Source organism: Poecilia formosa, unplaced genomic scaffold, assembly GCF_000485575.1.
Source record: "Poecilia formosa unplaced genomic scaffold, Poecilia_formosa-5.1.2 Scaffold127, whole genome shotgun sequence".
Taxonomy (NCBI): Eukaryota; Metazoa; Chordata; class Actinopteri; order Cyprinodontiformes; family Poeciliidae; genus Poecilia; species Poecilia formosa.
Window position 1 is genome coordinate 71,382 of NW_006800066.1, and position 24,027 is coordinate 95,408.

At 38.7% G+C, this 24,027-nt stretch overlaps 1 protein-coding gene across 1 annotated transcript in view; it reads left to right on the forward strand.

Annotated features, from left to right (window-relative positions):
• Positions 1-24,027, forward strand: part of osbpl10a (oxysterol binding protein-like 10a) — a 101,342-nt gene that overhangs the window by 30,917 nt on the left and 46,398 nt on the right. Inside the window, exons 4-6 of the mRNA XM_007561435.2 lie at positions 802-864; positions 8,970-9,167; positions 23,101-23,341. Of these exons, the coding sequence (XP_007561497.1) occupies positions 802-864; positions 8,970-9,167; positions 23,101-23,341 (502 nt within the window). The remainder of the gene's footprint in view (positions 1-801; positions 865-8,969; positions 9,168-23,100; positions 23,342-24,027) is intronic.

Genomic DNA, 24,027 nt, shown 5'->3' on the forward strand with positions numbered 1-24,027 from the left:
GGGAAAAATATAATCTGCTGAAATTTTTTTTATTTTAACATATGAGACACATGGCATTTCAAGTAAAATAAAACAGAATAAATTATTTCTTCTTGTATGATGAACCTGGTATTTTGGGAAATCCTGTCATTTTTTTAGCAAAACTTTGTACATTTTGAGTCTCTTGAAATTAAATCTGGTGTGAATTAGTAATTTATAAACGAATCGAGTTGATTAATACAAATGAACGCCACACTTTTATACAACTGAGTATTAGAGCGATGGAGGAAAGCAAAACAAAAGAGTAAACTTTCTTTCTGTCGAAGAAAGAAAACAAAGAAATTTCAGATTTTTGAAAAGTCAAAAGTCTGCAAAAAAAAAACAACTCTGAAATTTTGAGAATAATCAGAGAAATTTTAAAGAAGAAAACTTGAGTTTCAAAAGTAAAAAATGTTCAACTTTTCAAACTCAGAAAATTGTAATTTTTTTCTTGAAAATTTCTGAGATTATTCTCAAAATTTCTGATTTATTTGACAGAAATTTACTCCACCTTTTTCTCTCTTCAATGACCCTAACATACGGTCAGATTTTTGTTTTTCAAAAATGTTTTAAATAGTGTATCATTTTCCATCCACCTCTCAAGAATGCATGACACTGTGTTCACATAAAATTATAATAAAATGCACTGAAGTTCAATGGTTTGAAGTTTTGCTGTAAGGTAAGGCATTTTTGCATCATTTCATGGTTGTTACTTTTCCAGGAATTATGTGGAAAAGCTTTCATTCAGCTGTTCATCCTACATTTCCTCTTATTTTCCTTCAGGTGAGGAAGCTGAAGAGCTCAGATGAACACCTGAGCGTTGACCGAGCAGGAGGGGGACAAGATGTGAGTTTCATACTCAAGCTTTCTTTTTCATCACCTGCCAATTAAGCGATTAACACTCCAGACTCGCTATGCTGCCTCATTGGCGGCTCCGTTGTTCTGCGAATCCCTCCTCAGCGCAGCAAAGTACACCACAGCTGGAGGAGGGAAGAAGTAAAATTACTCTGCTCAGCAGTGTTGAGAAAAGTAATCAAAAGAAGAAAGAAAATTAGATAAGCGAGGAAAATTGGTTGGAGTTGGGAGCCAGTCCCCTCCCCCGCCTGCCTAGCAGAGAACGGTTTCTGTTTTGTTCCTGTTTGGTGACTGTGGGACATTTCCATGTCTGCCGCCGTGGGCTAATCCTTCCCAGAGCTGCAGAGCCACTAAGATTGTTATCGCATCTCCTCTGCTGATGAGGCAGCCGTCAGCGGAGGCTCGGCTGACTCTGTGATAACAGACCTGTTTGGCAGAGAATCGGAGGCAGGATTTATTTACTGCAAGGCAAAGGGAATCAGTTTTTCCTTTCTCTGAGTGTTCATGAAAAATGATATATATAAAAAAAAGCTATCAGATGTTTGACTATTAGTTCAAACAAAATTTTCCACTAATTAAAATCTGATATGTGTGGCGTGTATTTTGATTTAGCCCCCTTCAGTCAATAATATACGTTTTGCTGCAATCACAGCAGCAGTTCTGACATTTTATTATTTTTATTTTTATTTTTTTGCAGAAAAGCTCAAAATCATTTAGAGTTTGCTACAGATTATTAATTTGGTTTAGATCCAAACTTTGACTGGACCACATCAGCATGTTTGCATATTAAGATCAAGAGGAGAGGTAGGGTGTGCTGTGATGGTGCAGCGGTTATGCACAACCACATATGGAGACGTCAGTCCTTGACGCAGCTGTCGCAGGTTCGATTCCCGGAAATCGATCCAAGTTTTTAGTTACAATATTGTGTTGGAAATTACTGGAACTTAGAAAGGTCCAGGGAAGTTCCTGGCAAGTTGGCAGAAAGTACCTGAGAAGATCCAGTAGAGAAAACACATGGTGTAGTACGTTACATTAATGGAAGAAAATAAAAATAAAAATATCACAAAACAAAGAAATAGAAAGTATTATGTTTTAAAGAATGAGTATTATTAACTTTTACTTAAGTAACATAAATGAAGTATTGATATTATGATGTGAATAAATGTTCTGGTTACTCTATCTACTGTGAGAAACTTTACTGAATGAACAACAACCAAAAATGCACCAAACAGTTTATGCTAAAATGATATTAAAATAATTTGAATTTGAAATTTTTCTGTCCGAATTTGTTATTTTGTAAATATGTTTTTTATTTGTATAATTTTTTATTTTATTTTAGTCTTTAAAATACTAGAATTTGCATGTAAAATTATATTTTTCTCTCTGACAACATAATTTACTCATTACTTAAGTAACTTAAAATACTTTTTATGCTTGAGTAGTTTCATGGACAACTACTTTTTATTTTTACTTGGGTAAAAACATATTAAATTGGTGCTGCTGTTGAGTAAATGTTGGTTATCATGCCATATAAGTCTCGTACTGATCTCTGCCTTCAGAGTCTCCCATTCTCAGTAAAGCATAAAGTGTCTCCTGTTAATGGCCGGCTCTTTTCTGTCTGCCTCGTTGAGGCCTATCGACTCAAAAAGATTTTGTTCATTTCATTTAATGCCTCTTTCCTGCCAGAGGCTGCAGCTCTTCAGCTCATAGGCTGGTTTTTGTTTCCCAGTAGCGTAAACATTCTGCCCTACTTTCAGAGCTTAACACTAAAATCAAGAAATTTTAAAACCTTAAAATTTTAAACTAAGTGCTTCACGGTTGTGTGAAACCCGAGGGAGTTTCCCCCTGGAGTTTTCTAGAGGAGGTTTGCACCGTTGGGTCAGAACGCCTGGCGGTCGCATCCCGAGCTGCCAGGTTGTAAATGCTGCTGCTGGAGCAGCAGGCTGGGAGCACAGCTGTGCCTCATGAAGCTGATTAGCTGCCTGATTAACCAGGTGGTGAATTTAAACTGGACACAAAGAGACAGAAAGGAGGAAAAATCAGAAATGAACTGGTAAACATGTTTCTGTTCAAATTGCTGCTTATTTCTGGAAGTACATGACCTGATGTGGCTTTTAACCGTCTGTCTGTTGAATGAATAATAACTAGATATCTTTCTGATGCCAAAACAGTATTTAAGTAAAAATCGGCTTGTCATTTTTGGAAACTAACACGTTAGTGCGAGCATGGATTATGGGTTAAATGCAGCCTGTTGTTGATGGTAATGTTGCAGTTTAAAATTTGAAGATTGCTGTTTTGCATTTGTGAAAGTGGACTGTCATTTTTCGTCTCATTTAAGCTTTTCTGAGCAAAATAATTGTGGGATTGGCGTTCATATCTACCTTTTTTGATGCTTGTACAACATTGCGGCTTAATATGGTAAAATAAAATAGTCCTATATAAAATCATTTAAATGAAACTAAAGACATCTCCTCTATGAAGAATTGTTCACAAATTTCTGTTACTTCATGTCTGGAACAGAAAGTGATTTGGTTGCACTTACACAGTAAAAATGAAGCTTGTTTTACTCGACCACAAAATATAAATTAAAATGTGTTTTGTAGCCGAGGGGAACGTTAAGGCAGCCCGACCTGATAAATAGTTTTAGTCTTTGATTAAGATGACCTTTGTGACGTAGCAGCTGCGTTTCTATTACAAATGTGTGCAAAACTTTGATGTTGCACTAATGTACAAACCCCAACAATTACAATGTTTCCATCATGTGAGAAATGCAGTTAAAATCACAGGCGAATAAGTTTGTTCACATGATAAATCATTAGAATCCATGCTGAACTATCATCCTTTTATTCTTCATCTTTTCTGCCAGTACTCTCATCCGGTTGACTTGGGTGACGTGTAGAAAGGGTTCCTATTGCAGTTTTGAGAAATATACAAATTTTAATAGAGCTGAAAAACTCCCCCATTCTAGCTCAAAAACTATTAATCAAAAAACATGGCATGTTTCCATTAGACACATTTCTTTCCATAATTCAAATTTGCGCAATTATATGTTGAGTAGGAACACAGCTGGAGACTACGTGCTGCACAGTTTCATCCCAGTAATCTTCTTCCTCATTGTTTAGACCACAACATTTCTCTGATCAACATTTTCCTTTTTATTGTATTTCCTGAGTAACTGAATGTTGAGGCTCCATTAGCTGCAAATTCTTATCACCACATGTAGTAATTAGTTTATTTGTGTAATGAATTCATAACTTTCACCTTTTGAATCAAATTACTTGAATAAATTCATGTCTTGGCCGTTGCCTAATTTAACGAAGTTCAGTTGGAGCTTCAGCTTCTACCCAGAAGTCTGATTATTAACTTAAAAAACGCTCAGTCGCACTTTCAAACTGAGGAAATAAAACGAAAACTGTAATATTCATAATTAAACACTTTCTTCGATTGTTAATTCCACTAATGAGAAAGAACATTGGACTGTTAAAAATAGATAATAAAACCAAACTATATTTAAACCTCTGGGCAAAGTTATTGCTTAATAAGTAAATGTGAGCAATTAGTTTTTTCCTGTGGTGCAGAAAAGGAGACGTCTGCAGCCGACTGTTTACCGCCTCGCTCAGGGGAGCCATCTGCCCACCGTCGTCTGACGGCGGCGCACCTGTGAGGTGATTAAAACTTATACTTTACTTACTGGGAGCTGAAAATGATGGAGAATAATCAGGAAGCCAAAGTTGCAGAGGGTCATTATTGCCATGTTCTTAATTTCAGTCTGTCAGCATCTGGACTGTAAGAAGAGCTGCAGTTGTTCCTACATTTAATGAGTTTATGTCTGAGGTTACATCGAGTTCAGTTCCTTCTTTCCTTTTCCATGATCTACTCTCCCATATTTACATACTTGGAGGGAACAACTTCAACGTGTCTCTCTGTTTGCACATGTTGAAAGCTCTTATCTCCTCTTTCAGCTTGTCTGTCACGATTCTTAGAGGATTTCCTTCATCCTATCAAGTGTGAATGCCTCTAATCCAAAGAAATGCGTACCCACAATTATAAAATAGTTTATTTTTTTGTCATGTGGAGAAACTAAAACAGGCATGTGACCCTGGAATTGATGTTTAAAAAGCTTGAAAGTAAATCTTTTAACAGCAGGAGCATGAGCCTAAAATGAAAATGTTATCTGGGGAAACGGAAATAATTGGTACTCATGCTGTTCATACTTCGCTTTTCTCTTGTCTGTTATAAGTTTGGGTCTTATGTTCACTTTAGCTCATTGAGGAGGCTTCCTAAAAGTTTTAGGTCTGGAGATTTGGGAAGGTTCATTTTCTTTCTTTTTTTTTATCCCTGGTGAACCATCTCTGTGTTCATTAGGACACGTTTTTAATCGTTATTCTGCCAAGAAAACACAGCTCCAGTTAAAGTCCCAGCAGTGTTTTGCTTACTCCAAGTTTTTGTTTGTTATAACCGGATAAAAGGTTTTTCCTGGCATGACTTCCAAATAATCGATTGGTATGTTGATGATGTTTGATGGCTGTTCCATGGATCTTTGTGGTGACAGTGATCACTGATCCCTAAAAAGCCTGACCTGCTCAATCTGATTTTAGCCAATGTTTTTTTTTGTCTCTCATGTTGGAGGAAGATGTGATGGTGGTTGATTTTCAGACTGTTGCAGTGGCGGATAAAACTGGTTTCTTATGTATCGGCTGATCACCAATATCACAAAATTAAGGAAATCGGAGCCAATTGCTACTTTGGTGCAGTTTTTGTTCTCTCAGTTGGCTTGCTTAAATATTTTCTTCTATTTTGAAAAGCAGCTAAAAGAAACGGGTCTTTGTCACATCGTAAAATAGAAAATCATGCATCAAAAGTTCCTTGAAACTCTGACTTCAAAAGTAAACAATAATCTTAAATAAATTTTGTTTACATAATATTTATAGTTTTTAGATTTTTCAAACATATTTCCAGAAGTGTGTTTTTGAGATCGGACACTGATGTTGGACAGGAAGAAGTTCTTCCAAACCAAACTCACTCCTCCATGCCTTTATGGACCTTCCTTCCTGCATCGATGTGCAGCCATGTTGGAACAGAAAGAGAGCATTCTCAAATTGTTTTTTCAAAGTTAGGAGCATGAAACCCCTCCCTCCCCCCACTGGATTAAGGGTTCCTTTCTTTGGAAACAAGAGACCTAATCCAACCCTTGAAAACAAGACCCACTCTTTGGTGCTGACGGTTTTCCCCCTCTGGACCAAACTTAAAACTGACAGAAAGCAGTCAGGCAAATGTGGTTCCACTAGCAACTGCGTAACCTAGACTTCTCTGTTTATTTGCCAGAAAGCGAAGGATGATTTATCCCTCCAGAGAGCATGAATCCACTGCTCCAGAGTCCAGCAGTGGTGGGTTTCCGACTCTTTGCCTTCCCTTCGGTGATGAGAGGTTTGGATGCAGCTGCTTTACTTAGAAACTATTAAATAAAGCTCCCTATGCCCTGTTCCTCTGCTAATTTGAAGGTTGCCCAATTTTGGAATGCTGCAGCTGTTGAAAGCTGGCGTGTTCTGCACCCACTCAGCTACCTGGCATGCTTTAAGCCACTAAAAGGTGGACATTTTGAATCAGACTTATCGCACAGCTCAGCTGACCTATCTTATCATGGTTCCACACTGGATTTAACTGAAGTACTTGGCAACCCATGTTTGAATAAGTTTTTGTCGAGACGTGCCTGGATTTTATACACATATGGTGATGGGAGTGATCCAAACATCTGAATTTAATGATTCTGACGGGTGAGCGAATACTTCTGTCAACATGGTATGTAAACAAGTTGACTTTTTTCTTACGGGCTTGTAAGTTTTGCAGCTCTTTTCAATCTTTATACGATAAAAGTCATTCCTGTCCGGCTGCAATAAAAACTGACGCTATTGTAAATGTTTCCTTACTCATTGTTACCTATAAATATGGAGAACACTGTTTGTTCTGACCATGTGTTCTTATTTTTCTTAAGAGCAAGCGGCTCCTCTTCAAAACAAAGGCTTGTTGTTTTCCCTCCCGGTCAGGTTGCTCTGAGGGGGAGTTGTTAATTTGATCTGTGGTGTTTTTCACCGCTGCAGTGACCAGACCCCCTGTGCTCCTCTGAGGGATAAATCTATGGTGCCTTGTTCTCGGTGTGCTGCTTTAAACTAATGGACAGTAAAGAAAGAGCAGACAAGATAGCGATCTGACTTTTGCTGCCTGTGTGAGCACAGAGGTCAGCCAACTGAGGATTCAAGGGGGGAAGAGACCGAGGCGTCAGCATGAAGGATGTGATGCGACTTCACTGTAGAGAGAGACCAAAAAAAAGGCCGACTATGCGTTTGCATAGAGCCTAGTTGTAAATAATTACAAAAACCAGATCAGTAAGGACGATAAATACTGGATTTTTATGTTGAAACAAAGAGTATGTGGCACAAACTCAGTTTTGCTGTTCTGGTGGGTGGTTTTCCTCGTCTCTTCCTGTTTAAAGGGAAGTTCTCCCATCGACTGTCATCTGACACTTTGAGCATGATGAGGACACAATAACCTGCAGCAGAGTTTGCTGGCTTCCTCACCCAGAAAAGTTTTTTTTTTTTTTTTACAAATTGTTCTTATTGTTTGTGCCTTAATGTATTTTGCACATTTTTGTACTTCCATTTTGGTTTCTGCTCCTTCTAAAAACAAGTTATTGTGATTTTGGTGTTTGGAAAATTATCCTGAATGTAATGTCACAAATCAGCAGGCTCTGACTCTCAACTAGCAGCTCCTGCAATGCCCAGCCTGTTACCTAGCAACACCAGCAGAGCTTCGCTCATCACCTAGCAACCCAAGCGGAGCTCCAGCACATTTGGTCAGCTGGTCTTGTGTAGTACGCGCCTTACAGTGTTGTTGATTTACCATTCATAAACCACTTGCTACGTTCTTGTTGGTTGTGCAGGAGGCTCTACTTATGCTTTTCAAAGAAGTACAGTTATACAATCATGCATCTGTTTGCAGCCTTTTTGATGTGGAAGTGTAAACATTGCGATACATGGCCAGCATCAGTTTATTTTAATTTAAAGTGACAAGAGGCTCTAAAGCAACTGAAAGGAGCTCAAAATGGCACAAAGACCAGACTAAAATCTCATCAACTAAGAATAACTTGGTGCAAAAAAAAATTGTTTAACATGTTTTGTGTAGACTTATCCAAACCAGTTCAAGGAAGCATAATAGGTCACCTTTATATTTCTTTTCTTTTTTATTAATACTCTGTTTGGATTGAGTCGGGTTATTTATTTAAACCTGTAAGGAATAAACAGTGTTGGATTATTCCGTGCATAAAGAGATTAAATAAGATTTTTTTTGCATGTTATGCTGAGACATGGTTTTTGCTATGCTGGGTGTACCACTTGACAATCTTGCTCTGAAAATTCAATGTTTTATATGTATCAGAAAGTTTCCAAAAATCAGTGACCAAATTATTCAGAAAGTAGGTCGGGCTGCAATCAGTTGAAGCCACTCCAAGCATAAATAAATCTGCGCTGATGCAGACTGAGTGTCTGCATAAGATCACAAGAGATTAAATGATTTGTTCATTGTGTAAAACACTTGTATCATTAAAACTGCACATTTAGTTTACATGTAGAGATCATTGCTATTGATTCATTTAATGAAAAGTTGTGCTTTTCCCCAGGCTTCAGTCTGATTGATCATATGGAAAACCCCATAAACATCCCATCATCCGTGTTTTCCCTCTGCCATGTCAAAGGGAATTAAGATGCTTGTTATCAAATCAAAATATTTATATCACATGAATGAGCTTTTTGGCTGTACTTTTTACTTATTTGAAAAAAAAGTTTGTATTTTTAATCCCTAAAAGATTAATGTCTAAGTGAAAAGTTTGTAAAAGTAGAAATATGAGTAGAGATGCTTTTCCATGTTTTATTTTATTTTTTTGCTGTACATTGAAAAACTTCAGACTTCCAGGACAAACTGGACCTGAAGCAAACTTTAAATTTATTCAAAACTTCCTGGTGCTCATAAATTCCTGCATGACTCACACTCTCCCTTCCTGTGTCATCTCCTGCCTCCTCTTCCTCCTCTTCCTCCTCCCCCAGGGCACCTCATCATCTGGTCGGACACGTAGCTTCTCCCTCCTCCCACACCTGACTCCATCTTCATCCCCGAGCTCCCAGAGGCACCAGGGCCACTCGGCCGCGCCCAGCAACATCGTCACCATCACCCACCACAAGTCCCCAGCTGCAGCTCGGCGGTCCAGGAGTCAGTATCCAGGGCAGCTGCTGGAGGTCAAGGAGGTGGGTGACTGAAGCAAAGCACATTCAGATGTTTTATTTTAGAAGAAAGGCTAAAAACCGCTGAAAACAAAAAATCTGGTGTATAAAGAGTCATCAGTTTTCCAGTTCCTTTTTCTGATATTTCTTCCAAGGTGTACTCATTTAAAAGCTGTCTTATTCACATGATTACATTGGAAGTTTAAGATGTTAAAGATTCTACATGGAGACAAATTTCACAATAATCACATGAGCAATAGGTTTACATTGCAAATTGCACATGTCTTTGCTCGATATCTGCCTGCTTACATGTTGACTGTGCAGGAGAACTAACTAAATTTTAATAAAGCTACATGATATCATGAAAATATAGATGCTATTGCTGAAAACTGGGATGAGGATTTAGATTTTATCAATCCTTGTTTTCCCGACTTTCTTCTTTCTTCAATACAATGTCCCCATCATCTGCAAATGACTGAAAATATGGATTAAATGTAGGCAGACTTAGTCTGTTAGTCCATTCAAGTGATGACCCACACTTTGCCCAGAGCAGATCATTTTTGCTCAGGTCAAAAAATACTTACACAAATAGCTTTTTATTTATTTTTTGATCCAAAAGCAGCCAATCAGCTGTCGGTAGCCATAAGTGTCGATGGCTACTGATGGGTTTTCAGGTCTCTCTGGGCTGTTGAAATTCATTTTTGTTTGTTAAATAACAAGCACATTAAAGTTTAAACGCGATGTTTTTCATTTTGTTTTTAATGCAAAAATATTGTCATCAGTTCGGCTGGTTATCTGCCCCATGCAGAAATCTCTTTCCCGGAACAGGAAACATAATCTGCTCTGCCTTTTGGCTTCAGACCCAGAGCATAGCGGTGCTGCGCCGTAACGTCACATTAATTTTTGGATTTTTTAAAATTATCTAACCCTCTTTAAAATTGTGGAGAAAAAATATTTTGTGTGAAAACCTCATAGCTCACATTTGTGTGCTACATACAAGATGTATGTAGCACACAGATGGGGGGTTGGGAACGCCAAAGCCCAAATGCTAAATTGGTCAGTTTACTTTTGTTTGGCAGCCTGGTGCTTTTTCTGTAAGCTAAAAATGAATGAGCAGAGTTTGAATCCCCCTGTAGTTCTGAGAGCGGTCGTTTGGATCCCGCCTGAGCTTTTTACCGTGTGCGGTTCTGGCCGGTCGCCTGCCTATGAGCTTTTTGTTTTGTGGTTTGGTGAACTGAAGAGCTGACGGGTCACCAGGTTGGGCAACTGTTTAACCCGCTAATGACGAGCCTCAAAAAGCGTCGGAAGCTTCAAGTTTGGCATGCGCCCTTTGCGTCTGGTATAAATCTATGTCTATGTGGAGTGTTGGACGGGCTGGACGCTTCAAAGGCTCAAAACGCTCCAAACGGTTCAAATCGCGCCTCGCTAGATGCTCGAAACGAGCCACAACGGTTCTGGACGCGCCTCCAAATAGACTTTGGATGTAAACCAGACGCGCATGAATCTCAAAACGACTCTGATCTGAACGCACCATAAGACTGCGGGTTAAACGGTCAAATCTAGTTGAAGTGCTTGCCAAAAGACTAGAAATTAATCAGACATTGTTGCTTCACCTTCTCTGGATGTCTGACACACCACCTGAACATGGGAATCTCCTCCAATCACTTATGCCTCATGTTATTTAGCATAATTTAAAAAATAGGTCCGCTGTTTTAGTGGGCCATGCACATTACGCACGCGTGGCCTGTATTCGTGTGGTTTAGGTTTGTGCTAGTTTTTTGCGACATGCACATGATGCGCGTTGGAGATGTGGTTGTGCTCTTTTGGGTCAGGTGCAGTGATAGTGTTGTGCTGCCCTCCGATAAGATCCTGCAGGCACCCCTGGTTGAGGAATTACTTAAGTGTGTATCAGTTTTGATCACATATGTCTATGAATATTTGCACCACATGCCTGAAAAGTTGCTGCTTTACAAAGAAACTGGACGTATTTGTAGACACAGCACATATTTATTGTTTTGGACCGAGCTTGACGCATTGATCTTTAATCATTAAGCATATGATGTAATAATGACAAAACAATGCCATACAACATGCTGTTTTAATGCCACCAATCTCTGTATTCAGCTGTTCATGAGGTCGGCTGCAGGCATTTGTCCAACTGTAAAAATTTTTCCAGACTCCAGTTTTAAAATGGAATAAATTCTATTCCGTCCTCTAATGTTCTGTGTAAAGTGTGACAACCGGACTGACGACTTCTAACCATTTTTTTCTGATTATTTTCCACCAAATCTTTATGACCGCTCATTTAATAGCCAGCAATCAGTAGCCAGATTGCAGCGTATGGTAGACCCGACAACTTTGTCCTTCAGGTGAGCGGAGATCATGGCCGCCCCACCTCAAAAATGAATCCGGCGCCGCTGCAATAGAGACACTACAGTAATTCAGCAGGCTATGAAATGAGCTGGTTAAAACAGACTTAATCTCATTTTTATGCAGACTTTACATTCTTTACTCCACCAACATTGTTGCTAAGGCAGAAAAATCTATGCAATCATCCTGAATCTTTGGACGTTTTTATCTGAGGTCTAGTTTTTCAGTCTGGATCTCAGGCAGCTGTATTTATGTGGACTTTCTGGATTAACTTTCTGTTCCACTATGAACATTTTAAAACAAAAACATCCACCCATTCTCACACATAAAAAAAAAAAAATTTTTGGATTTCCTGTTCAAACTCTGCAATAAGAGTTTAAAAAATGTAGTTTAAGAAAAGGACACAATGATATACAGGCATGGAGAAAAAAATGCACTCATTTTAATTCCAGGGTTTAAAGTTTCATATGTCTGCATATTCTACTTATATTAAACAAATGTGTTCAAAACAACAGTTTGTGTTACGCAAAAATAGAAAGTGTGTGTGTGAAAAACTGAGAACATTCTCGCTACTTTTATCAGATCTGCCAAGGACAGTAGCAGTCAGACTCTGTTGATAAAATGCAAATGATTAATTAAAAATGAGCAATGTGACCACCTCTCTAAAACAGAGCCCTAGATGCGTGCCTGCGTGTGTGTGTGTGTGTGTGTGTGTGTGTGTTGACACCCTGCCAGGCTGTAAAGACATCAGGTCTGATCTCAGAGAAGTAACTTCTACCGTCTGTCTATTTTGAAATGTTAAAAGAACATTTCTGAACAGTTTGAAGCCCATTACTCTACAGTGAGGGATCGTTTATAAATTTAACGTCGCTGCTTCTCTTCCAGGAAGTGAATTTTCCAGAAAGTACTCCATGAGGTCCAGAAATCTCAAAATCAATCTGAAAATCTGGGCTGTAAAGACGAGGGGTTGACATTCAACCACAATTTGTCTAATTAGTCACAAAGCGAAACTTCAAATTCAAATTAATGTTGCTAATGCAGGCATTAAACATCATTGGACCTACTTAGTTTTTGCTTTTAGTATTTTTCACATAGAGCTTCTCAGATGGTGGAAGAGTACACATTTTTGTTTTTGTTGTTTTTGCTCTGCATTGTTCAGCTTGTAGGACACGTCTGTATTTTTCTATTACAAACTATGAGACTATACTGTTAAATTTAACTGATTACCTTCATAAATGTCTCTCCGTTTACCTCTTCCCCGTCTTCTTTTCATTTTTGTCTTCCTCTCATGCTGAGAAAGTCTGACATATGAGAAGATGAGAACAGAACGAATTAGGATGTGTTCTTTAGGAAGTGAGATAAGAGTACCGAAGTGAAGCCACGTTGTTATTAGAGAGCAGACTCCCTCTACCCTGGTGTGAATGGCATTTCCTGCTTTGTTCAGAGTTTTGGCAGCTGGTCCTTTCCTCCATGAGATCAGATGACACCTGGTAATGCTTTAATTTTATATTAGACTATTAGGGTCTTGGTTCGGTGTTCAGTAGTTAAAGTAAGTTTTTTTTCTCGGATCTTTGAAAATACTTTTTAGGTAAATTCATTGGTGTTTTATGTTTCCCTGGCAGCCCTGACAAAGACACCAGTCATATAAAACAAAAAGTCAAATGAAAATGAATAATAGAAAGAGCTGCTGGATTGGCTTTTGTTTTATTTTTGGTGGAAGTGATCAGTGACTTCAGCATTGCTTCAAAAAGTTTAATTAAACATTTCAACTGTTTTATGATTTCAACCATTTAAAGACCTTAGAAATACGAAGAGAGTGCCAAAATGGCTGGAGGAATCTCTTCAAAGTCATGTAGCTCTGCCCCTCCCTCACCTGTTGCTTCCACTGCCGATCAGCTGGCTGAAAGAAGACTACTGTGTTCCATGGTTTTGTGACTAGTAAAGTTTTCATTTTCGACAAAGTTCTAGCTTGACGTCTAAGATAGTTGTATTAATTGCTTTGTCAGAAGTTGAGAAATATTTTAATGAAGTGTAAGAGGAAAAGCCAAGAGTACAGCCACAAGTTGATGATGAAGAGCGACAACATCGCTGTTGAAATGCCAAACTTGAGCTTCGTCCGAACCACAATAGACAAAAGTAGTAATGACGAAATCCTCAGCTGGAGTTTTAAGTTTACAAACTGTAGATTTATGTGGCTGTTTAATTTGGCTGTCTTTTATCTGCTTTGATAAAAGATTATATTTTTTGCCCTTTAAGGTGACGTTTATCTTAAAACTATAAACTGGAGGCTTATAGTTGTGTTCATGAAATCCACTCGATCATGGTTCACATCTAACACTGTGGTGCAATAAAAACAAGATATTTTCACTTTTTGTGAGAATCTCATTATTTACTAATCCGAGGTGACAATGATGTTTTCCCCAGATTATCCCTGAATGCATGAAATATTCAGTCTTTTTCCATTTTATTGTCTTTTGCACCATTTTAGAGGATAAGTGCAAACATTTGAAAGCCTCTCAGAAGTTGGAGTTTTTCATTAAATTGAACAAAGTTGGAGCTTTGAATCCTCATCAATTTTCTCTGCGTCCGTCATCGGACCCGTCGGTTCCGGCTGCTGATGAATCTTTGGTCGCGCTGACGAGTCGTTCTTCCTTTTCTGCTTATCTTCTGGGAGGAGATTGTTTTTCTCTGTCACTTCTTAATGAGCTGTCTTGAGTCAGTTTGAGGTGATTAATTGCGATACGTTGTTTGGTTTTATGAAGTGAAAATGATGACACATTTGTAAATAAACCAAAAAAACTTTTTTTTCCTTCTATTTTGTGCTTTCAGTCTATTGTTTGGAGACACAGTGTGCTTTTTGGATTGTCGCCAGGCTGTTGAATAACAATGATAAGATGACTGAGCAGTCAGGAAGGAAGGGAAAACCTGGACAACAGGCTTTTTAATGTGACGTACTTGTGGAGATGTATTGAACCTGAATGGAAAGAGTTAAATTCCCACAAGATATTTTTTGACATCTTGTTCTTGTTGAGCTTTAAATCGTAAACTTACCATGTAGTTGTGCGTAATATCTGTGAGGTTCTTCAAACTAATTTGATCTGAAAGATGTTGATTATGCATGCTTAGGAATATTTTTTGTTTAAAAAAAGGTCAGTGCTGTGATTCCTGAAGAAACTGTGTCGTATTGTCCTAATATTTAAACAGTGAGACTTTCTTGTGATCTTTTAAAGTGGTCCTCGTCAGTAATGCTCCAGCCTTTCTGTAATTTGCATTTTTCTGAGGATTTGTTTCTATTCTTTTTATCTACCTCAATTATGAATAATTCAGTCATGAAAACACTCCTATCTGAATCGATTAACAGTGCTGACTACAGTTCACAAAGAGCCAAGTTTTAAAAGGCCTCTTTGGTCTCTTTCTGGCTCCCCGTCTGTCGCAAAGATGTATTTCTGTGCCAAACACAAACAAACATCGCATATTTTAGCAACAGCGAGATGATTGTCAAGGATCTATCAGGCATTTAGAGGACTTGTTCCCTTTGTACCGACATGACTTTTTGGTTTAATTGGTGAGTTGTTTTTATTTTTTTTTACGCCAACACTTATGCTTTGGTTCTTTTTATCTTCAGTCATGGTCAGGTACAAATGATGGGAAACTAATGAGCAAAAACCTTGTGAGAGTAATACTATCTGGCTTGTCTAAAAAAAAGAGCCGTTTTACTAAGACACAATAAATATGTTTTATTTTTATGTTTTCTCTTACGATTGGGGGACTGCTAACGTTGTCCTTCCCAGGCACAAGTCAGTTTCTTGTAACAGGATCTGATGGATGTTTCTTACTGCTAAAGGAGAGTTTTCCTCTCCACTGTCGCCTCATGCATGCTCTGTTGGTGTAAAGTCAGCAACACAATGCATATGATTGTTTACCGTCTCTACATTCTCATGCAGGAGGAATAAATGCAGGAAGTCAATGACTCAGTGCAATCTGCTGAGTTTCCTTAGATAGAAAACTTCTCAAACTAATTTGAATAATGGATTGAAATAACTTTTTGTGTGAAGTGCCTTGAGATGATATGATGGGAATTGGACCTATAAATAAACTAAACTGAGCTGATAAAAGGAGAAAAGGAGCTTCAGGTGTAAAAAGTTACAGCTTTTCATCACTGCCATCTTCTATATCTTGGTGTTTTTGCAGATGCAAGCAAAGTTTTTAGCCTGACACAGTCAAAAACTCTTATCTACAGATATCAGACCATCTTCTTCTTCTGGTTTCATGCAGGAACAAAGTGGCTTTGTTTGATCCGAACAGAATCAGGCATTATACTAGAGGAAAAGAGACAACTCTGTAGGGTCCGTACACCTTCACTGTTGCCTTTTGATTGAAGAACAACACAACTAGATAAAGTCTACTTATAAGTCTTTTAAAGAATCGTTTATTTCAAACAAATTGACATTTTTTTGGCTTCTTTTGCTGGCTGAGTGGAAGTTATTAATCTTCTGCAGCTCCAACTTGTTCTGCTTAAAGTATCTCGCCTAAATGATTCACTAAATGACAGAAAGGGAGCAACTAGTGATCAACACGAGTGGAGAACGCGTCCAAGTTCTCAAGAGCGGATAGTTTTAATAAACGGCATGCAGAACGTGTAATCGCCAAGCAAGACGAGCTCTGCTTTGGTTTGCTGGGCTCCTCCGAAGACAGACAAAACGTGGCTCTGTGTGATTTATGTTCTCTCTGTTTTGGTTCAGAAGAACTGGGTCGCCGCTCACTGTGACCTGATTCAACTCCGCCGTCATTTGACTTCCTCTCTCCCTACCTCCTACTCCTCCTCCTCGTCATTCGGGTTTTTTTCTTCCTCTGTTCTTACAAGGCCAATAAACTTTCCTGACAAGTTTAACAGGATCAGTGGAGCCTTTGTGCATTGATATATGCAGAGCTGTGCTCAGTGGAGACCAGAAAGCTGTGGTTTGTTGGTCATGCAGTGGATTTGTGGTCTTATCAGCAGCATCACAAATGTGTTTTGTATCCTATTTTGTGGCTGATAATATCTTGAAACAACACGTTGCTGTTGAATGTTTGTGTTTATCGCAGCTGCAAATGAAGACTGAGGTAATTGCCAGACCTTGCGTAAATGTTTGTTCTGGCTGGTTTGGTTACAAGTCAGTCACTTTAAGCATTTAGAGCTGACTTTACATGCATTCAGAGTAGTTATATCCATTATCAGCTCTCTATGCAAACAAATGATGTAGCCCCATCCAGTGGACTATCAGACCTGCTGATTTTTTTTTTAAACTTTTACTGTGAAATACAATATCATGTTTTGTTATTTAGGTTTTAGAAAATCCTGTATTTTTGGGGGGTCTCATGGTGGATGTATTCATTGTTTTAATTCATAAATTTAGCTTATTAGTAAGTTTAACAACAAAAATTGAGCAGAAGAAACCAACAGCAGATTTTAACCAAAGCTCTCCACACCAAAGCAGTGCAGAAACGACTTGGTTTGACCGCAAAAAAGAAGCTTAAAAACCTACTTTGTTGGTTTTAAACAGCATTGTAGGGGGTTGTTTCTGCAGTTGGCAAGCCTGATGGTCATATAATAATCCAGTATGGCAAGTCAACTGGTCATATAATCATACTGTTTGGAAACCTGATTGTTAGGTATATTTTCAGACTTCATATTTAAGAATAATTGATATTATTATAATTTGGTAATGACTTGTGACTTGTGCAAGTTTAGCATTGTCTTTATTCAGAATGTTCATAAATTAAGTAAACAACAGTCCACTAATGCTTATTTTGTTAATATAACTTTCAGTTTAATACATTAAACTACATAATTTTTCCACTTTATAAGTAAGAGGATGACACTTGGCAGCATTTTAAATCAGGATTTAAATAAGAATTAAATTCAAGAACCTTAGAAATAATGAATACATTTTTTTTCTACATCATTCTTGGATACATTTCTCCTAATTCTTATTTAATAAATATATGTATAACGTTGTAATCTGATCAGACACAGTCATATTAAAGGTTTGACTATTAGAGGGTCAGGCAATCATAATATCATGAATCTTTTCAAACAAAATTATCCAAGATTGCATCTCGATGGCCATACTTAAGTTTTATTATTATTTTGTTTTCTGTTTTTACTTTTTATCTGTTCAAAATAAATAAATAAATAAAGTACCTCAGGGTGGAGGTCCAGTTGGGGTTTAAAATTTTAAACCTGATGATCACTGTGGTGCTAAAACCTCTGGAAGAAGCATCGACGTAGCAACGCATCAGAGCGGCCTGCTGTTGAGTGTTGAAGGCTCTGTCATGCTGTCACCTTCCATCCGTCTGTCTCCCCGCTCAATGCGAGATGCTGGGAGTCAGATCACATGACCGTCTCTCCACAGCCAGCTTGACGGGAAGTCGTCCAATACTTCAACCCTCGCTCCACCGCAGCAGAGACAGATGATTGGGTCTCTTCTATTTCTGGAAACATCAGCAGCCTTGTTGGCTCCAGAGAGTGCTGTGTTTGTGAAAAGTGTTTGGAAAAGCAGCGGGATCTGCCTTTGCTGTGAACTCGTTCAGTCTGAGCAAGTCACAATCTCAGTTTTAGGTCTGGACAATAAAACTGTGAATATTTTAGCCCTCGTAGACCCACTTCATATTTCTAACCAATCTGACTTTTCCCTCTTAAGAAAAATTCAAAATTAATCTGTTGAACGTCTTTTCATCACGCAGTTCATTCATGCCGTTAAAGGTGACTTATTATGCTTCCTTGAACAGATTAGGATTGGTTTATAAGGTATACAAAACATGTTTGTTACATTTTTTTTGCACAAAATCATTCTTAGATAATAAGATTTTAGTCTTCAGTTCTGCTTTTTTTTTTAGTTTCTTTGAGAATGAGATGTTTTAAGGCCTCCAAATAAGCTGCTGCTGGTCACGACCCCCAACTCCATGTTTACACTTGCACAATAAAATGGCTGCAAACATATGTGCAGTTATACAACAGTACATCTTTGAGAAGCAGACGTAGAACCTCCTGCAGAACAAACAAGAATGCAGGAGGTGGTTTCTGCAGGGTAAGGCAACAAAAAATACTTTTCTTTTCCAGTAGCCATTGCGCAGCGCACACTTTGGTAAAACCAGCTGGTCAAACTGGTTGACATCCTGAAACTCAGCTTGGGTTGCTAGGTGACGGGCAGTGCCTGCTTATTTCTGACATTGCATTCTGAAGGTTTTTGAAACGGGTCATTTTCCAGAAACTAAAAAGTATTAACTCACAGCCAAAAAAATTACTGGGTCCTTTTTTTTTAAGTAGTAGTTGAGACACAAATGGAAATACAAGACTGTTAAAAATTAGGAATTTTACATAATATGTTACTTTTAATGTTATTTTCTTAGTCCTCAAGAACAGAGAAATGTATTCTTTTATTTGCAGGGTTGCAGAAATTAATGACAACATTCTTGCAGATAATCAGCTCTCCTGTTCTCCATTTAGATTCTGCCTTATGTATTCCTTCAGTCTTTCTGAAGCCTTAGTTATGTTGATCTGTATTTCCTGTTCCTTTTTATCAATTTTATTTAACACTTCATCTGCTCCTCCATCCATCCATCCATCCATCCATTTTCTTCCACTTATCCGGGGTCGGGTCGCGGGGGCAGCAGCTTCAGAAGGGAGGCCCAGACTTCCCTCTCCCCAGCCACTTCTTCCAGCTCCTCCAGGGGAACCCCAAGGCGTTCCCAGGCCGCTCCTAAATTTGCTTATTGTCTTTTTGCACTTGGCTCCTTTCAGCACTGCCACCTACTTTCTCATGCTTTGTTATATCCTTGTTTAAAATCTCCTGCATCTCCAATTTATTTTCCCTCCCTCTTCAAATATTTTATGTACATGCTATATTTTTGTCTCCATTGGCTCAGAGCTTAATAATAATAATCCTTTTTTTCCCCAGCTATGTGTAAAACTGTCATGTTTTGCTTGCATCAAGAAAAGTGGCTTCATTTTACTGAGCACTATAAAACCCAGTGAGCTGTGTCATATCAGAGCACGGTTTGTTTTCCCCTGCATTTCTTATTGTTGCATAGCAACAAATTTGTTCTCCAACTTGCATTGCCACACACTAATGACCCTTTCAGTGAGTAATGGACCTTAAGGCAGGCTCTGATTTACTGCATTATTAGTGTCACATAGATTCAATTACACTTCTGAACGTTTTTTTATTTTTTATTTTGCATCCCTTTTTCTGCTCCATTTTTGCCGCTCTCAGAAACCTTCAATATTTTAATTCTAGAGTACATCTTTGTGTAATAAAGCACTCCTCTATTGGGGTGAGTCATTACTTTTCCAAAGGGACTACCAGAGAAATTTAGGGTTTAATTTAGAGGGAGATTTATAATGAGATCACAGCGTTTGCTTTGTTTAATCAACTTAATGCAGAATGGCAGCATCACTGCACATTGATAACCAACAACAACAGGCTGCAAGATTTTGGTTGCTTACTGTCAATTTAATAAAAGATGATCTTTTAACATTCTCTGAAAATGTAAATGTTTGGACAATCTCTGCCTGAAAACATTAAAATCGGATGAGGTAGTAAAAAAAAAAACGTATTCGCATACATGTCCTTTAAATTAATGAAAAGCTTTTTTTTTTTCTCTGGGACTTGAACAGCTGTGCGATCTGTTGCAGGATCATGTGTGTTCCTGAGGTTTGTGTGGGGAAACAAGTGTTTGTGAAGCCATACAATATTAATGAACAGAACATTTCCGAACCGATAAACAACCCAGATTTATTATCCCTGAGAGAAGCTGATTACCTGTGAGCGAGACGCAGCGTTGTCTCCTTCCCTCTGTGATGCATGTAGACTCTGATAAGTGAGTCAGACTGGAATAATTCTCCCAGGGAGAAATCTTCGTTTCTGGAGAAAGTTTTCTGCTCAGAAAAGTTTTGTTTGGTTCTTTTTTTAGCGCCGTCGTCTCACAGCCGTTTCTTCTTGGGGAAGACTTGCTGCCTGCAGCTAAGATGGAGACGATGTCACTGGATTTATTGCTCAGTTGTGTCACCTCCTGCACAATACTAACACTGCGGATGTTGGAAAAAAGAAACGGTGACATTTGTCTTTATTGTATGCGCTTAGGTTTTTTTTTTTTGTAGGTCTCTTTTATTATTTAGTAGTTATTTTACATTTAACCTTCCTCACTGAACAACATGACAACCTAAACCGGTATTTTTTATGTCTTTAATTATTCATCTTTCACAGATTCTTTTTATCTCAATCCAGCGTTCTTCCCTCAATCTTTAGTTATGAGGTGAATTCAGGCAAGGCAACCAGACTCGTTAAATTTCGCCTCAAAGCCAATGAGCCGACTGTCTCTGAGTAACATGACCTCTGTAGGATGTTTTTAAGCCCTTCTCCTGCAGTTTTTTAGATGAGAGGAAATTTTATTTTTAGTTATTTTGTGTTTCTAGTGGCCGTTATTCATTAGTAGCTGAACAGGAAGAAGGGCAGAGAGAAGGGTTAGTCCAGAGGTCGCGCTAGACTTCTTTTTGCTGTCTGTCATTTTGACTAACGATGTCAAAACAAATCCTGTCTTCTTCTATTTTTACCCATCTAATTGCATTTCATTTTAATTTTCAGCAAACTGAACAGATCATCCACATTGTGTCTTCATCAAGCTGAATACATTTAACTTTTTCACTACAGTGATGAAATTATAGGCTTTATATTTTTGAATCAACAGTTTACATATTCCTTTTCAACAACTAGTCAGATTACTTCGTTTAAAGTCTTCCATTCTAGTGTAATTGATCATATTCAAAAGAAAAATTTTAAATAAAAAAAATGTATATAGCACATTTTCAGTAGCAAGGCAGTTCAAAGTGCTTTACATGAATTAAAATGAAATACAAACAAAACAATAAACCAAAGGAAAGAGCAAAAAGAAAAAAACTAAAGTATAAAATTACATATTGGTTCCCCATATTTAATAAGAATAAGAATTTAATTTTTTAAAATCTAATTTCTGTCTCTTTGACTTTAAAACTTTGAACACCGCTGCACTTAAAAGTCTTTGGGAGACGCACAGCCGGCTCTTCGGTTTGGAAGTGCATGCTTCACTAACCAGAAATGAAACTGAGCTGTACAAATCAAACATTCATAAAATTCACATGGAAGGAGGAAATGTTTTGGAACTGCACACCAGCTGTTAAAAATCAAACAAAAGACACCGCTAGAGAGCAGATTCAGTAATATTTCACAAGTTTCCCAGAGATGTTGTCGCCTTAGCCTTGCTCAGTTCTATAATGACAGGACAGAAAAACGTTTGAGACCGTGCACAGTGATTGTGAGACTCCAGGAGTGAGTCTGATGAACAAAGCTAACACACACATGCACACCAGAGGACAATACACGGACCGTTGCTGTGAGGAAATGCTTGCGGGAGACAATCGACCAGTCAAAGATGAGACCACCCCCTTGCTGCTCCATTATAGCACCATCTGATGTGACAACCAAAGATCATTTTGTCCGAAACATCATAGTCAAACTGATGTGAAACTAGACGCACATTTTTGTATTTGCTGTGTGTTTAATGAAAATCAGATGAACAGCAGCAGGGGGTAAAAACACGCAGCGGCTCCCGGCTTTGTAGCCCACTCTGTCCTGAGTGAAGAAAAATTTCCATTTAGATTGGAATTCATTATCGGCTTTAACATTAGCCCTCCAAAATGAATTTAAAAAAAAGATTCTTTTGTTTTTTAACATTCAAACCGCTTTTATTCGCAGGATTTGATGACTCATCTCATCACAATGAAACTCCTGTCCAACTACTGATTACATCTACAATTCATGAGTCAGCAGTGGAGACATGCATTAAAGCCGTAACTAATTTTGTTTTGTTTCTCATCGTCAGCAAACGCCTTCAATAACCAAAATGTGACCTCTAAGGGCTACAATGGAAGAAACAAACACTCACAGAGCAAGTCGGACATAATTGGTTTTATCGTTCAGGAAAAGCTGTGCACAGTGAAATCTGGGAGATTGTTTTGAAATAAACTGCTTGGTTATTGTGAACCGTTGTGGCTGTGTGTGTTTTTATCGATGGTCTGTTGCAAGAGGAGCTATAAAGCAACATTAATGGTTACCGATTTCAGGAAGATGATGCAAGTGTAAATGTTCACTGAAAGAGGGAACAGCTGAGCTCTGAGAGGATGGGATGTTTGAGGTCAAAGGTTATCTGATCAGACAACAGATTGGACATCTAAACTGCCGTAAATTCAAACGTGAGGAATTTAGGTGTTTTTGAACAATCAAAAACACCTGATGGTCACTCAAAGCTTGCATGAATATATTTATCATTGAAAAATGAGCAACTTGAGATGGATATTTGTGTTTTTATTTCCTCTCATCTAAAGTTATTCACTTGTACATGCAGTGGCTTTACTTGCTCCAGTTAAGACTTTAAACTGGAACAAATAAAATGGTTCAACATGCTGTTCCAAAGAGCCAACAATAAATTATATTACATAAACAAGATGGTTACATGAGACAAGAAAATGCAGGGGTAACACCTAAACATTATACTCGATGTTCTGTTTCAGGTGATGTCCCAAGCAGAGGGCCAGCAGAAGAACCTTGTCCACTCCATCGACTCCCTGCCCACCAAAGGCCCGCTCTCCTGCCTGGACCAGGACCTGCTGCTGCTCAAAGCCACGTCTGCCGCCACGCTCAGCTGCCTGGGAGAGTGCCTGAACATCCTGCAGCAGACGACTCAGAGCCACAGCAGCCAAGCGCCGCCGCCTCAGTCCCACGCCTCCCAAGGTAGCCGGGGAACCCCCTCTGGTGAGTCCGCCACGGGACCCATTCCGGTACCGTTACTGGAGCCGCCCACCGCATCCCGCTTATCGTTTCGGTCTTCACCGCCTGAGCCCAGCTACGGCGGCAAAGCCGAGCTGCGGCAGCTAGACTGTGGCGCGTGTCCGTGCCTGATGGGTCTGATGAACTTAAACCTTTGCAGTAAATGCTGTTGAATGTCGTACTTATGTGTTTGTACCATTTCTGTTTGTTGTGTTCTGTCCGTGTCTGTCATGTTTTGTTTGTGTTTTTTGTTTCGTCAGTGTCGTCATTCTCATTGAAATGCCAAAAACTCTTCAAGTGGTGCAAAGTTCAAGCATGAAAGAGTGTGTATGGAAGGGTTGATCCCCTTTCAGCATGTCAAACTGCATGTCGGGAGAGAGAAATGGCCTTCTGTGAACGGGTACACTTGAAATAAAAGTTTACGCACTTTTAAATCTCCTTAAAGGATTAAATCCTTGCCAAAACAATCCACTCTGGTGCCTCAAATGTCAGCGCTCCGCCATGTTCAACCCGCTCTGTGCCTGGTCTAATAAAGATCTTTTGAATCATCTGAAGCTTGAGGGTGCTTCTATTTGGCAATAATAAAAAATATCTGGCAGGACTTCTTTAAAGTGGAGTGTCCAGTTAATCAGCTGCTGTGGACTAATCCTGTTTTCCCCAAGTAAAGATGC